The following is a 16,116-nucleotide window of genomic DNA, read 5'->3' as shown; positions in this document are numbered from 1 at the left end:
TTTCCCCTAGTTTGCCCAAAATCAAATACTTGAAAACAAGATCTGGGGCACCTGTCTGGCTCAGTCAGTAAAGCATGTGACTCTTGATCTCAGGGTCATGAGTTCAAGCCCCACACTGGGCATGGAGAAAGAAAGAAAAGAGAGAAAGAGAGAGGGAGGGAGGGAGGGAGGGAGGGAGGGAGGGAGGGAGGAAGGAAGGAAGGGAGGAAGGAAGGAAGGAAGGAAGGAAGGAAGGAAAAGATCTAATCCTAGATGGGGAAAGGAATATTACGAGGTCATTTTCATGGCACAGGATTGTAATAGGAAGAAAAAAACAGTATACCTGACTCATATCTAGGCTAATAGGAACCACATATTTGATTTTTCCTGTAAGGCTTTAGACTGTATATTCCCAGGCTTTTAAAAGGCTCTTCCTATGACAAGGCATCTGATCCATCACTTAGAGTTGGAATTCTATGTGCTCTCCAATTGTGTCTAAATCACCATGCAATACTCAAGGCACAGTCTTAACAGCCCCAAAACACAGTGGTCTAACCCAAATATCACCCTTACATGAATGCAGTCTAAGAATTCCCAGCAAACTGTTGGTTCATTTGGAGGTTAACTATATCTACCAGATCTTTTCCATATTGTAAGTCAGATTTCCTACATCTTGTATTTTTTTAAGTTAAATTTAAAAATATTAAATACAGGGGGTGCCTGCATGGCTCAGTTGGAAGAGTATGCAACTCCTGATCCCAGGGTTGTGAGTTTGAGCCCATGTTGGGTGTAGAAATTACTCCCCCCCACCCAAAAAAAGTTTAATATTTTCCTTACTAAATTTAACCTTGTTGGCTTTCACTTATCACTCAAGCAGCATGTTCACTTATCACTAACAGCATGTTGATTCTACAGGTAACTCTCTTAGCTTTGTGTCATCTATACAAATAATTCATATTTCTTCTATGTATTTATTATCCAAGTCATTATTTTAAAAATATGTTGATTCCAAACTATCAAAGATAGACATCTAGAAGGTGATGCCAGAGTCTTGAAGCATTTCCCAAGTATGTTTCATGTAATACATCCCAAAATAAGTGAGGGAGGGGTTCTGTGATGAGTTTGGGAAATGCTGGGTTACCAGAGAATTTCTCAGTCCTTACAATTCTAATGCACATGCAATTCTAGGAGGGAATTAGAGTATAAAGTGTTTCCCAAACTTGTCTGACTTAGAAATGCCTTTAAAGACATCTTTTTTCATCTTGAGAAATCACTGTTCCTGGAAAGACACTTTGAGAAATACTGCTCTGGGGTGATGATGATACAACTTCCAACTTCTGTGGGCAAATGATTGTTTTATTTTGATTTATTTTTTTTTAAGTAGGCTCCACGCCCAATGTGGGGTTTGAACTCATGACCCTGATATCAAGAGTTACATGCTCTACCAAATGAGCCAGCCAGGTGCCCCAAGAGATTGTTTTATTAGCCTCAAATCCACCTAACTGCATTATCATCCAACCTACCTAAAATTCTTCATATTGCCAAAAGATTATCAAGATATTGTTGAATGCAGCAATGATATATCTTATCAGTCTAACTTATCACAAAGTGAAATAGAATCAGGTAAAGAGGCTTTAGTATTAGGATTAGTAAGCCATGGATGCTCAATCTACTGTGAGAATTATGTTCAGTAAGAAGCTAAAAAGGTAAGATATATATTTTGAAGTTTCCCACAAAATTGGCTACATCTTAAAAATTTTGGTGATTAAAAACTAATCTTCAGTTATATAAAAACAAAAATTTGGTTATATGGGACATCTCATTTTCCAGTGATATTTAGTGAAATATTTCTGTGTATTAAGAATGAGTTACAGGGCGCCTGGGTGGCTCAGTCATTAAGTGTCTGCCTTCAGCTCAGGTCATGATCCCAGGGTCCTGGGATTGAGCCCCGCATCAGGCTCCCTGTTCCACGGGAGGCCTGCTTCTCCCTCTCCCACTCCCCCTGCTTGTGTTCCCTCTCTCGTTCTGTCTCTCTCTGTCAAATAAATAAATAAAATCTAAAAAAAAAAAAAAAAAGAATGAGTTACAGGGGTGCCTGGGTGGCTCAGGTGGTTAAGCATCTGCTTTCAGCTCAGGTCATGGTCCAGGGGTCCTGGGATTGAGCCCCATGTCAGGCTCCTTGCTCAGAGGGGAGCCTGCTTCTCCCTCTCCCCTACTCCCCCCACCTGTGCTCTCTCTCTTTCACTCTGCTCTCTAATAAATAAATAAAATCTTAAAAGAAAAGAAAAGAAAAGAAAAAGAATGAGTTATAGGGGCACCAGGCTGGCTGAGTCAGTAGAGCATGTGACTCTTGATCTTGGGGTCATGAGTTCAAGCCCCATGTTGGGTGTAAGCTTACTTAAAAAAAATGAGTTACAAAATATTATCACTCAATTCTGTATACTATATAAAGAGTATTATAATAAAAATAGTTTGAAATTTTTAAGGTTTTCATACCTTGTCAAAAGAATTTTACATATTCATCTGAAATCCATTTGAAAGATTATATTTAACAAAATAGATAGTCTTTGTAAAAGAAAATAGACACATGTAAGTATACCAAAGTCCTCCTTTCAGGGAATTAATTTCAGAACTGGGGGTAGGAGGATGATAGGGTTTACTTATTAAAAAAAAAAGTTTACACATACAAATCATATTAAAATAGCACATTTAAAATTGAGACAGTATATTCAGATAACACAGTACCAGTACCACTAGTCCTCTGCATTGTGTGTGGGGTAGGAGACCTTAAGATGTTGTTGAGATAACTGGCTTCCATTAGCAAGCATGTGATTGGCAGGATGATAAAGTCTTTTCACTCACAGGTCAGCTATTTCCTTTTCCTTAAAAGAGGGCAATTCTGATGATCCATCTTTTAGCTACAGTCTCTCATTGAGTCCCAATTCTCTTGCCTTCAGCTTTGATATGGTTCTAACTTTCCTCTTGTATCAGCTCATACTTGTCATCAACTCCTCTATTCAGAACAGCAAATATCAGGAGTTTGACCTCAGGGCAAAGTCCGGGTGGGCAGGTAAAATTTGACCACTGGACCCACTTCCTAATCTTTCATACCCAGCAATTCATGAAGCAGTATCAAATTCAAACTAAAAGACAGAAGCATGACCCCTTATAAGTACTATGAAAAGGGCTCTTTTGCCTTTCTAAGTATACTTGAAAAGAACTGTCAGCCACACTATTAAGACAGAAATGGATCACAGACTAGAAAAAAAAGAAGGAAAAGTGCAGAAACCCAACTAAAATGTAAATAAAAGTATTAGCACCCTCTTTATGTTTGGTGATATAGTACTTCATATAAAAATATTAAAATAATATTCTATGAAATGTCTTTATGAAGTCAGGAATATTAAAACATTACTGAAACTTTAAGACATCTTTATTTAAATAACACAGACATCTGATACAAAAAACTTCTATCACCTCATATGAGACTTTAAAGACTAATTTTATTTTCAGTCAATTCCCATACTTGGCATTTCATCACTTAACTGTTTATAAATTAATTTGAGAAACAAATATATGTGAAAAATAATTCTTTGTCAAGTTATTAATTCCAAGCCTCTAAAATCAAAAAATTCAAGTATGTCTCAGTGGTCCAGCAGCTAGACAAGAATTAGTTGCACCTTCTTGTTTCAGAATGCAAAATACAAAAATAGAGTATGATTAAATTTTAACAATAATTAGGAAAAATTATTTTAAGCCCCTCTTTAAAACTAGAATAATTAATACATTAAAAATTAGCTCATTCAAATTTATCCACTAGTACCTTGCACTGAATACTAAATACCATACTTTAAAACTGTGTTTTATATTAAATAGGTATTTCTACATAAATCTTTAACAGCTCTACATGTGTCATAATAGATTTCAGAATTCTAAATGTTTCTAATAGATTTTTTTGTATTCACTTAAAAGTTTCTTAAGGGGCACCTGGGTGGCTCAGATGGTTAAGCGTCTGCCTTCGGCTCAGTCAAAATTACACTGATGAGGAAAAGCCAACCAAGGCTTAATGCCTGTAAGTGCACATACTTGAAAAGTAAATTCAACCAAAAAGACTTGAGATGGTTATTAATACTTGTTGGTGTGCCTTAATAACAATTCCCTAGTGAGGGAATGCTTTACATATGCTTGTAAAGAGGCTTCTTTGGTGTCGATTGTCTTTGAAGGAAGAAAGTACCTGGGATCAGAGTTTTAATCTGCATTGAACAAACCACCTATTTGAACAAATCAAAGAACAGAATCTTTACCCACAATTTCAAATGTGGGCCTATTCAAAATCCTACAATGTGATTACAAACTAGTTAATACCATACAAATTCATAAAAAACTGAGAAAATATCACATAATAAATTCCAAATTTTCTGAGAACAGATTATTTGTATATAATGGGAGATATCCTCAAATTACATACTCTTTGACTTGGAGAACATACTCATGTCCTTGTAACAGGGAAATCTACCTAATTGAGAAATGAAACATACAACCAAGCCTATTTCTAGTCTGCTAAAGGATTCCATTTCCTGTATTAGATCTTGTTCAGGGCAATAAGATTGCAACAGAGAGAACTCCTTCTAAAGCAAATAGATCTCCCTTCTATAGAAAGAACATCTTCGGGTAAACTGGAATAAAAGTTCAGAGTCCACCTTTTTCATTTTCTACTATCTTCTCCAACTTAGTAAGGCTAATCATCCCCAGATCTAGGTCATCCATAGCACTGTTCCTGGTTTGGCATAATACATGAGCACTGATTACAAATAGAAATAAATATTAATATATCTTATATGTTCAGTGCCTTACAGATAAAAAACTGGGAAATAGGAATAATTTTTTCAGTTTCCTTCTAAACCTGAGTTGAAGATATATCATTTATATCCACATGACTCATTGTCCTGTAAGTATTCCTACCCGGTTTGTGGGAGTTTTCTTTCTTTAAAAGAGTTTTAAGCTCCACAAGATCAAAACTCTCTTTTACATTACTTTTGTGTCTATTTCAACTATCTCATCCCTCTCCAAATAATCAGTACATAGTAGTTCATACATATTTATAGAACACTGGCTTGGAATTAAAGCAAAAACAGCTGTATTCTCAAACATTTACTGAAATCAGAACTTCTTAATTACTCAAATTGGTCCTGCTCCAAAGATCACTGTGGTGGCCTATTTACATCATCGGTGAAGCCCCATCTTCAGTCATCTCCATCCCCAAGGGGGATGGGACCATTAATAGAATGATATCACAATGGCTTTTTTATTTTTATGATTTTATTTTTAAGTAATCTCTACACCCGACGTGGGACTTGAACTCACAACCCCAAGATCAAGAGTCAAATGCTCCACAGACTGAACCAGCCAGCCAGGTGCACCCACAATGGCTTTGTTCTAATTCCATCTCCATTTGGTTCTTCTTGCCAAGGGCAGCAGCCATCCTGTTGTCAGTTCTGAACCCCTGAGCCCTCTACCTTGGATCTATCTACCCCTCCTCCATACTCTTGTGCCTCACAGCTCTATTATAATCCTAGGATTAAGAAAGAAAAAGGAGGAGGAAAAAAGAGGAAGAAACAAATAAGAAGAAAAAAATATGGGGGAGATGGAAAAAGGGTAGGAAGTAAATAAAGAAAATGACAATAAACAGGTCAAAGAGTAGTAAAATGATCAGAAGAGATTAAAAAATTATATTTGTTACTCTACTTAGAGTTACATGACCAGAAAAGAATTACATAAATGTATAATTACCTTTCTAAAAATAGTTTTGTCCTTTTTTGTGGAGGCATACAGAAAATTTATTTTATTTATTTATTTTTAAAGATTTTATTTATTTGACAGAGAGAGAAAGAAAGAGAGCAAGCACACAAGCAGGGGGAGCGGCAGGCAGAGGGAGAGGGAGAAGCAGGCTCCCGCTGAGCAAGAAGCCCGATGCGGGGCTCAATCCCAGGACCCTGGGATCATGACCTGAGCCGAAGATGGACACCCAGCCAATTGAGCAACCCAGGCGCCCCCAGAAAATTTATTGAAAAAGCATTCTTTACCACAGTTTTAAGCAAGGGGCTCCTTTCTAGGTTGTCATCATTTACATTTAACTTGGGTCCTGACACTAATTATACCACCAATTTTCATAATAGGACCATGAAATCATTAAGAAATAACTCAAACTTCTAGTGTCATTAAACCAAAGTATAAAGTTATTTAGTCATGTGCTTAGCAGGTAATGAGTAAGTTAAATATTCACCAATAAAAGTGCTCCATGAGATTGAAACACCAAATAGAGATACAAGTTCAGAGAGAAGGGCCAAACATATAAAAGAAGCACTTTTCCAGAGAAAGATTGTTTCAAGGCAAACAAGCATTCCTGTAGAATTTAAAGAAAAAAAACAAAACAAAACACAAAACCCAAACCACAGCAAGAGTAGAAAGCAAAACCTGAGAACTACATTCTTCCATCTTACTTGTCTGAGGTCAATGAATGCTAGCTGCAGGGTGTCCCCCTGGAGCCCCGGCACAGGCTCAGAGCTGGCAAACACTATTAAGAAAAAACAAAACACAAGAATAAAAACAAGACTGTAAAATATACAAGGATTTAACCACTAAATTAATTTCTACTCATTACAAATGTATTATAATATTTACATGTAACCATTTCAAGTGAAGACTATTTATGACCTTTAATTTTCACTACTGAGAATGTTCTCCACACCCATTACCACAAGTATTTTAATAATTTTAAACTTCTAATCTACCATTTAATCACTGTAATCCTTAATTACAATAAATTCAGAATGGTTATCCCACATAAAGTTCAAGAGTAGTAATATACTTCAATCAAGCAAAGTTTTCCGACTCTACTTAGCCTTAGGTGAATGATTATAGAAGCATTTTGAAACTATACCAATTCCATGGCTGTCAACATATTTCAAAACATAAAAATTCTACCTCTAGCTAAAAACAGTAATGGGCAGACACATAAAAAGTCAGCTTTACATGCAGACAACAGGTAAAGTGTTCTAAGTAGCAAAATGAAGATGATGCAGGAATGTCTGTTCATGTCTTCTAGTAATTTTTTTTTCCATAAAGGAATCCCACCTCTTCAAAAACTAAAAAAAATATTTTAAGACAAAACTGAATCAAAAGATTGTTTCTTCTCTTTTTTTTTCCTTAAAGATTATTTATTTTGGGGAGGGCGGAAGGGGCAGAGGAAGAGGGAGAGAGAAACGCTAAGCAGACTCCATGCTGAGCGCAGAGCTGGACTCGGGGATGGATCTCACAACCTGAGCTGAAAGCAAGAGTCAGAGGCTTAACCAACTGTGCCACCCAGGCGCCCCTCAAAAGATTTTTTTCTATAATTTTCTTGCACTTAAAAATTTATAATACTAGTAACAAAGCTTGTTTAGTTAAGTTGAAGACAATTCCAGTATTAGTTATTTTGATGACAAGACTTTTGACTCACAAAAGGACCTACCATTTTACATGCAAGTTTCTCTGATACAAGTAAGAATGTCTACAAGTATTCTGTGTTTTCCTATAAAACATTACAGATTTTCCATTTATGAATTTATCTAAGCCGGTATTTTAGAAGCCATTTAAATGTGCACCCTGTATATATAGTTCTCGGAATAACAAAAATAATTCTTAAGTTTAGTGCATTATGTGTGAAATACAGTTTAGAAAAGCTCAGAATCATATATTTAATTTAATTTTTAAAAGATTTTATTTATTTATTTGACAGAGAGAGAGAGCACAAGCAGGGGGAGTGGCAGGCAGAGGCAGAGGGAGAAGCAGGCTTCCCGCTGAGTGGGGAGCCCGATGTGGGACTCAATCCCAGGACCCCGGGATCATGACCTGAGCCGAAGGCACTCGCTTAACCGACTGAGCCACCCAGGCGCCCCATATATTTCATTTAAAAAAAATGAAAGCCAAGCATAGCTTAATTTATCTGGCATTTTTAGGAAGTAAAGATGTCAAAATAGGTTTTGTTGTTGCTGTTGTTTTAAGACAATGTTAATTTTTTAATCTTAGGCATTTTTGATGAAATTTTAAACTATAACATAATACTTCCTTTGTTTTTTTAACTGAGTATTCTAAATATTATTTAAACGTTTCTTAATTCTCTGGATTACTGTTAAGAATGCTTTTTATTCTATACAATACAATTAATTCTGAGGGCTGTCATATTATTTAGGTCCCCTCCCCTTTTTTTTTTTTGTATTAAATAGCTCAGAATGCTATGCTGTTTGAGTTCTTATGTCTAGCTCTTGTAATTTTTCTGCCTTTTATCTTGCAGTTTTAACATAAGTTCTTACTCTTTGCTCTCTCATTCATCTTATTAATATGCTGCCTTTAACAGTCTTGAGCTGGCCAGTCAGCTGACTACTAGGATTGTGTCTAAAGAGCGAGCAAATACAGCCTGAGGGACTCTCCCACAAATAGGGTGAATGAATTCTATATATGCTTTTGAGTATATGTGCTTTTTGAGTAGGAATAACCTTTTTGTCAGTCAGAGGTACACCATTTTTTCCTTTTACTTCTTGGTTCTCTGCTATGTACTACGTACATAGTTATGGCCATTAGATAGGTGACCACATTCACTTTTCTCAGGCCGTCCTTTCCAGAAAGCTAAGATTTATTGAGCAAATCTAGCCATACTTTTCATTATTTAGTATAATTCACTCACATCATTGTCTTTTCATACAATGAAAAGTGGCATAATTTCATACTCTGGTGACCCCATCACCCCAACCATGTTCCAAATAGAGTTGTCTTTCTCTAGTACCAACACGTCTTAATTGAAAAATAATAAACAAAATTACAATTACCAATTAAAAGTAAAGATATTTTTAAATTTTAAAAAGTAGTTTTCTTAAGACCACCCAGCATATTGTTGGCTTTCTTGCCCCAGTCTCAGGCTACTGTTTCCAAGTAACAGTTAACTATGAATCCCTAGGGGTCTCCAATCAAAACTGTAAATGTTGGCTCAGCTTTACCATCTCCACATATACATATACATACACAGAAAATAAATACTTCCTCTAACACAGGGAGACTTACTTTATGTATCAGGCATAAGTTCAAATTCGATTACACTTGTAATCATTATCTTCCAGAATTTTTCTGCACTGAAAATAATGTCCTTTTCTCTCAGTTCCTGTTTAAGGTACTGTAGTTTAAGCCCCATTACCTGGCATTAAGCCAAAGAGCTTAGTGTCAAAATTGTAATAGCCCCATAAATTTATATAGCACTTTATAGTTTACAAAGCAGTTTCTCACACACCACCTACTTTGATCATCACAATAACTTATTTTAGTAAACAGGACATGCAGATGATGGATCATAAAATCTTAGCAGCTAGCTTAGCAGCTAGAAGAGACACTCCCTTTGAAATACCTCCACCAGTCCCCTGAAGGCTTGGCTTAAAAGTCACGCAGTCCTTCATTTTACAGATTAGAAAAATTAAAAGTGAAATGACTCCCAGGATCACATAGCTAATTCAGATCTCCTAGCATTCAATCCATTGATCCAGAATCTGATTAAGTATTAACCTCTCACCTTTTATTCTATCTCTCACAAGAACCTCCCAATATGGAAGTGCAACTCACTAGTTCATAGCTCTCGGGGCTTTTCCTCAAATGTTTCTTAGGGATAGGAGACAATTTAGCAATCTGATAATCATCTGGTACAGAGGATATTTCTAACTATATGCTATTCAATCTGTTCCATGGCTTCATATTTTTTTCTTTACTTCTTAAAACTAAAATTCAGCCAATCCTGTTGTTTCTATCTTCTGAAATATCTTCAGCCTGAATCTGTCTCTACCTTAGTTCAAGCTATTATCACTTCTTGCTTGGATGCTAACACACACCTCTCCATCCACTACTCCCAGTGTGTTTTATGTAAGATGTAAATGTAATTTGTGCCACATCAGAGTTTAACATCTTTCAATGGTTCCCCATCACCTTCACGATAAAGCAAGACAAATAAGGTCCTTTATAATCTGGCCTTTGCCTATCTCTCTAGTCTCATCTCTTACCGCTTCCCTAGGGGCACCTTAAACTCTTTCCATACCAAACTACCAGCACTTCCTTGCATACACCACAGTCTCTTTCTACAGAATCTTGATTCTTCTGCCTGGAGCAGCCTTTCTCCTCTATTTTTCCATCAGTTAACTCTTACTTATCCTTCCATTCAATCCTCACCTTCAGTGGAAGACTTCCATTATCCTGCAGGCTGGGTTAGTCTTCCTCTGTGTTCTCACTATAATTTCCTCTGCACAGGCAAACTACACCACCCATTTTGCTATCTTATAATTGTTTATCTGTCTGTGTCTTCCCACCTGATCATGAACTGAGGGTAGAGAATATATTTCTGTTTCTACATCCCTATCACTTAGCACAATGCCTGACATATGAGTAGTCAACAAAAGTTTCTTAAATGAATGAAGGAAATGAAAAAATGAGCAGATAAATTCTAAAGGAATTCTATCCAGTCCTGGTAATTGATATATAATGTAGCTTGCTGATTAGATCATAAATAGAGCTGTCCAACAGAACTTTATGCAATAATAGCAATGTTCTCTATCTGTACTAAATTTTTTATTTAAATTTAATAGCCACATACGGCTAATGCACTGTAAAGCTATAACATTCTGTATATATATTGTATTTATTTCAAAATAGTTGAGGATGGCTGAGAATACCCCTAATGTTTTCATCAATTAAAACGAAATTGTGAGTTCTTCCACTAAACAAGAAGCTGTGAGAAGTAGAGATCATTTCTTTTACCTTTATAGAATCCATGTCTGGTGTATATGAAATATTCAGTAAATGTGTTGAATGAATGAATAGTAATACAAATAATTCATTTCTATTAATACTGTCTAATGGTCCCAATAATTCTGGAGACAGATTTCAACCTTTGAAGTTTTAAAGAACTGAATACTAATTTTTGGGATCCCTTTAAGTATTGTCTTCAGATTCCCTCTTGGCTCATCCAGATCCTTATTTTATATATGATTTGTCATATTTTGGGGCTTTCAGTGTTCTTTCCCCTTAGGTCATCTTTTTTTTTAAAGATTTTATTTATTTATTGGAGACAGAGAGAGAGAGCAAGAGCGGTGAAGGGAGGGCAGAGGGAGAGGGAGAAGCAGACTCCCCGCTGAGCAGGAAGCCCAACTCAGGGCTTGATCCCAGGACCCTGAGATCGTGACCTGAGCCAAAGACAGACACTTAACCAACTCAGTCACCCAGGAACACCCCATTAGGTCATCTTTTTATGATTTTTATTTAATAATGCCTACTTTCTTATTATGATATCTGTGTCTGTGTCATTTAGCCATGCCATGAAGGATATTTTTTAAAAACACATTGATCCTGGTCTTCCAATAAGATATTTAAAAAGAGTTTCCAGGAAAAAAAAATAGTTTTCAGGCTTTTTAAAGTTTTTTTTTTTTTTTTTTTAGTATTTTACTTTTAAGTAATCTCTACACCCACCGTGGGGCTCGATCTTACAACCCCGAGATCAAGAGTTGCATGCTCTACTAACTGAGCCAGCCAGGTGCCCCTAAAATTGGTTTTTTTGTTTTTGTTTTTGTTTTTTAAATAAAGCTAGTCTAAATCTTCTGGGTTTTTTTTCTCTTAATGGTCCAGTTGGACCATTTCTTTTTTTAAAACAAAATAACTTCATGATATACTCATTCCCTCTTATTTTCTTTTTTTTTTTTTTGAATGAATAAATAAATAAAATCTTAGAGACACAGAGAGAGAGAGAGGCAGAGGGAGAAGCAGGCTCCCAAGGAGCAGAGAGCCCGATGCGGGACTCGATCCCAGGACCCTGGGATCATGACCTGAGCCGAAGGCAGATGCTTAACCATCTGAGCCACCCAGGCACCCCATTTCCTCTTATTTTCTACTAGAATATGGAACTTAATAATAATAAATGACCCAAAGTTTAAAAATACCCTAAAAGAGTGCTCACTTCAGCAGCACATATACTAAAAATACCCTAAAAGAAAGACTAGAAAGGGAGATCTGATCTTACTGGGAAGGTCATATATAACAACAGAGTAATACTTTGCTGTATCAGCCTAACCGGGAAGGAGACAAGTCGGAATTGATTTAGAAGAAAGTGAAAGTGAAAAATAATACATGCTATGTAAACTGTGATTATAAGGACAAAAAAATGTCTTCCAAATTGGCCATCTCTGAATTTTTAAGAGAATAAAGAATATTTGTAGGCAAAAACATGAATTATTTGTACATATAACAAAAAAGTTTTATCCTCAGGATCTACACATAGATGTACAGGGTTTGGTATGGGGGTACAAAAACTGCTAAGAAGTCAGGTCGTGAGGGAGCGCCTGGGTGGCTCAGTCAATTGAGCATGTGACACCTGATTTTGGCTCAGGTCATGATCTCAGGGTCCTGGGATCCAGACCCGAGTCAGGGTCCCTGCTCAGTGGGGAGCCTGCTTCAGGATGCTCTCTCTCCTTCTGCCTCTTCGGGCGTGCTCTCTAAAATAAATAAATCTTTTTTAAAAAGTTGTCAGGCTGTAAGTATTTATTCTGTCATGAAAATATAAAACCTACCCTGAAATTAAATGCAGAGGGAATAAGTCCTTGAACAATCTTGTCCTAGGTAGACAGTTATTTTTACTGTAAGGCAGAAAATGTGCATTATTTGGAAGACATCTACAGGGATATTTAGAACTGTCGAGGGGGGGAGGGGAAAAAAGAGTCATAAGAGCAAACACACCAAAAGATTAACAAATGATTGAGAGAGAGGCTGAGGAGGCTAGACTAGTCTCAAGACTGCTTGTGGATGACAAGGCAGGGGCATATAAAATGGAATAATTTTGTAACTAACTAAATGACTGAAAATGAATACCAGTAGTCTGCATATTGAAGAGATTCCTTATAATTCTATTTCTTGCTAGATCTGAAGATTTAAAGTAGCTATTTAGAACTCAAATTTTGGCTAGGCAAAGAAGGTATCCAGTGTGGACCAGATGTGTCATTAGAAGGAATGACTAAGAGCACCATCTAGTGGTTTTTCTGGTGGTGAAGAACTCATGCCTGGGAGTCCAGGGTCTTAGAGTTCTTGATTCTTAGACTTATATTATTACCCATGGTTGGAAGCAACGGGATGTAAGCCTCTAGGACCAAATTTCCCTCTATAGTCATCACCTCACTTTTATATAAAGTAGCATCTAGTCATCTCTCTTTCTTGGAATTAAATATGGGCAAAGTAGCCTCAATCCAGTATCTTAAGTGCCATTAAAACCAGGACCAATTCAGGGAGGCAAATAGTGTAATAGCATCCAGTGTACTCTAAAATGAGACCCTGAGGGCGCCTGGGTGGCTCAGTCGTTAAGTGTCTGCCTTTGGCTCAGGTCATGATCCCAGGGTCCTGGGATTGAGCCCAGCTTTGGGATCCCAGATCCCTCCCCCACTCCCCCTGCTTGTTTTCCTTCTCTCACGATATCTCTGTCAAATAAATAAATAAAATCTTTAAAATAAATAAATAAATAAAAATAAAATGAGACACTGAAATATTGTCCTATGGCATATATCCACATGATTTTCCCTGAATCCTTTTATTTCAAATATAGGTCTTTTTTCAAGGTTAAAATTAGAGGCCCTGAGGTCAAAGCCATTAACACACATGTGTGTGCACGCACACACACACACACACACACACAATCCATAAAAAGCCTTCATCTAATTTTTTTTAAGAGGTCTTTATATCTAGAGATTCATCTATTCCTCAATAACTCACCATCGACACAGAGACCAGTACTCTTCAATCTGGAGCTTTTCTAATATCTGTGGAGTTAAGATGTTAAACTCTTAGGAGTGGATAACCTCATTTGGATATTTATACAGAACGTATGGAAAAGGACATTCTAGATCTATTTTTGGGTACTTCAACTCTTTCTGATTGCCTGATGCTTTGGAAATATTCTGTATTTTGTTGGTGATGTAAAAGATTTCTGAGATAGCTTTATAAAAACCTAAGAGGACATTTTGATCTTTTCCTCTATGCATTTGCATTCATAAGAAACCTATTATTGGGGCCCAATACATAACAGGTGTTTAATAAGTATAAAACAAAAGCACACATACAGATTTAGAACACCTGCTTCACACCAAGTGTGGCAAATGCTCTTCCAACTAAGAAGCAATTTCTCTTGAAGTTATACAAAGTCTATTACAGGATCAAAGGTTCTGTGCAGCTTTCAGAGGTGGCTACATTTGCAATTCCAAATGGATGCCTTCCTGACTTCTCTAATCAGGTAGCTATAGTAGCATTCTGATTATATGGTCAAGTTAATCAAAAGTATCCACTTCATTCATACATAGACTCTACCTTGTATTTTTAATCTATACAACTTTTAAGCTAAATTAGGTTTACTTCTTACACTTTCTCACAGTACTCTATACTTTTATAGAATTTAACAATTTACAGTCATATTTACTAAGGTACAATTATTTAATGATTATCTCCCCTGGGCTTAAACCCCAAGACAATGACAAACTTTTCTGTTTTGTTTACCACTATGTTGCCTACATACCAAACACATAGTAGATAAGAAGGAATTAATGTATGACTCCAAAGCCCCACTTTTGTTTGCCTTAAATTTCACTGCCTCCCAATCTTAAACTAGGATGCATTTTGGAAATTATCAATTCCATATCCCATGTTTTACAGGAAAAACTGAGGCCTCTCGATTGTTGAATGGTTTCAAAGCCATTTGCCCAAAATACAGGCAGAGCCAGGACTGGAACCATGGTCTCAACATCCTGACATATGTTCAGACCATCTTAAGGCTGATTTGAAAGAATTTTTTTAAAAGTTTACATAAGGGAGCACCTGGCTGGTTCAGTCAGTGGAGTGTGTGTCTCTTGATCTCAGAGTTGAGTTCGAGCTGGATGTAGAGATTATTCTTAAAAAATAAAACAAAATCTTAAAAAAAAAGTTCTAGATAAATTCATATGATTCTACATTCCTGAACTTAGACATTTTATCAAGTTTGACCTAGTATGGGTTAAAAAAGAAAATGATCCAAAGAAAAATGACCAAAAGGGTATTAAAAATAATCCCCTAAGAATATATTAAAGAAACTAACTCTTTAGCTCAGAACAGATGACTATGTTTAAATAACCCTTTAAGTCTTTAGTCATCAAGTATGTGAAGAATTTTTATAAATGATCTGTTATGTCTGTATCAAGATCTTAAATGGTATTGAGTTAAAGTATAGTGTATCAGTTGGCCTTAACTTTTTGACAACAAAGGCAGAACTCTAAAAGAGACAAATGTAAATTATGAAGATTTCCTGATTAATTTGTTCATTTTTCAACAAGTATGCTGTGAACATACCATTCTTCAAGGTGCCTACAATTACAAATTCTATATTGAATTTAACTATCTATCCTGGATGTTAAATCTCTTCTCTCTCTGCCCTCCTTCCCCTTCCTCCCTCTCTTTCTCCCTCGTCTCACCTGCCCCCAATCATGAGATGTATTCTCTAGCTCTCTTCCACTATGTGATTCTAACCATCTTGATGATACCAAAGTGTACAGTTACTTAATAATTTTATGTATTTTCTCCTCCAAAATATCTGCAATCTATCCTCTTCTCTTCATTACCACTGCCCAAAGTCAAGCTCTTTTTATCCTTCACAAAAAAGTTCTATAGTTTCTTCCCAGGTTTGCCTACTTGCAGTATCTCATTTCAATTTTCACATGAAACAGAGTTAACTTTCTATGACAGATTTCATCATATCATAGTCCTGATTAAAAAGCCTGATTCAGTGGCTCTCTATTGCTTATTAAATAAAGTCCAAGCATTCAGGAGTCTAACTTTTTCCAGCCATATCTTGCAATGCTTTCATCATGCATCTTGTAGTCTAGCCACACAAGACTGTTTGAAGAGTCCCTTAGCATTCTCTCACCATAGTGCTTTTGTCTATGCCATTCCCTCTGCTCAGAATGCCCTTCCCTGCTTTAGATGAAATCTTACTCATCCGTTAAGACCCTGCTCAAATTTCACTTCTATTATAGTCAATCTTCTCAACCCCATGGAATGAAGAATTGC

At 36.4% G+C, this 16,116-nt stretch overlaps 1 protein-coding gene across 11 annotated transcripts in view; it reads right to left on the bottom strand.

Annotated features, from left to right (window-relative positions):
* The window catches only part of EXOC6 (exocyst complex component 6), a 355,061-nt gene that overhangs the window by 27,864 nt on the left and 311,081 nt on the right, over positions 1–16,116 (bottom strand). For 9 of the 11 annotated variants that reach the window (XM_064595028.1, XM_064595026.1, XM_064595025.1 and 6 more), the window contains one exon: positions 6,480–6,553. The exons of 1 other annotated variant lie outside the window; for it this stretch is intronic. In XM_064595028.1, coding sequence (XP_064451098.1) covers positions 6,480–6,553 — 74 coding nt within the window. Of the gene's footprint in view, positions 1–6,479; positions 6,554–13,551; positions 13,845–16,116 lie in introns of those variants that run through there. One more of the 11 variants, XM_064595030.1, reaches the window with a different exon arrangement.

This window comes from Mirounga angustirostris, unplaced genomic scaffold (genome assembly GCF_029215605.1).
Source record: "Mirounga angustirostris isolate CCGP_5_RB_7025 unplaced genomic scaffold, mMirAng1.0.hap1 SCAF_6, whole genome shotgun sequence".
Taxonomy (NCBI): Eukaryota; Metazoa; Chordata; class Mammalia; order Carnivora; family Phocidae; genus Mirounga; species Mirounga angustirostris.
Note: the sequence above shows the minus strand (reverse complement) of the source record. Positions and strands in the feature narration are given on the sequence as shown.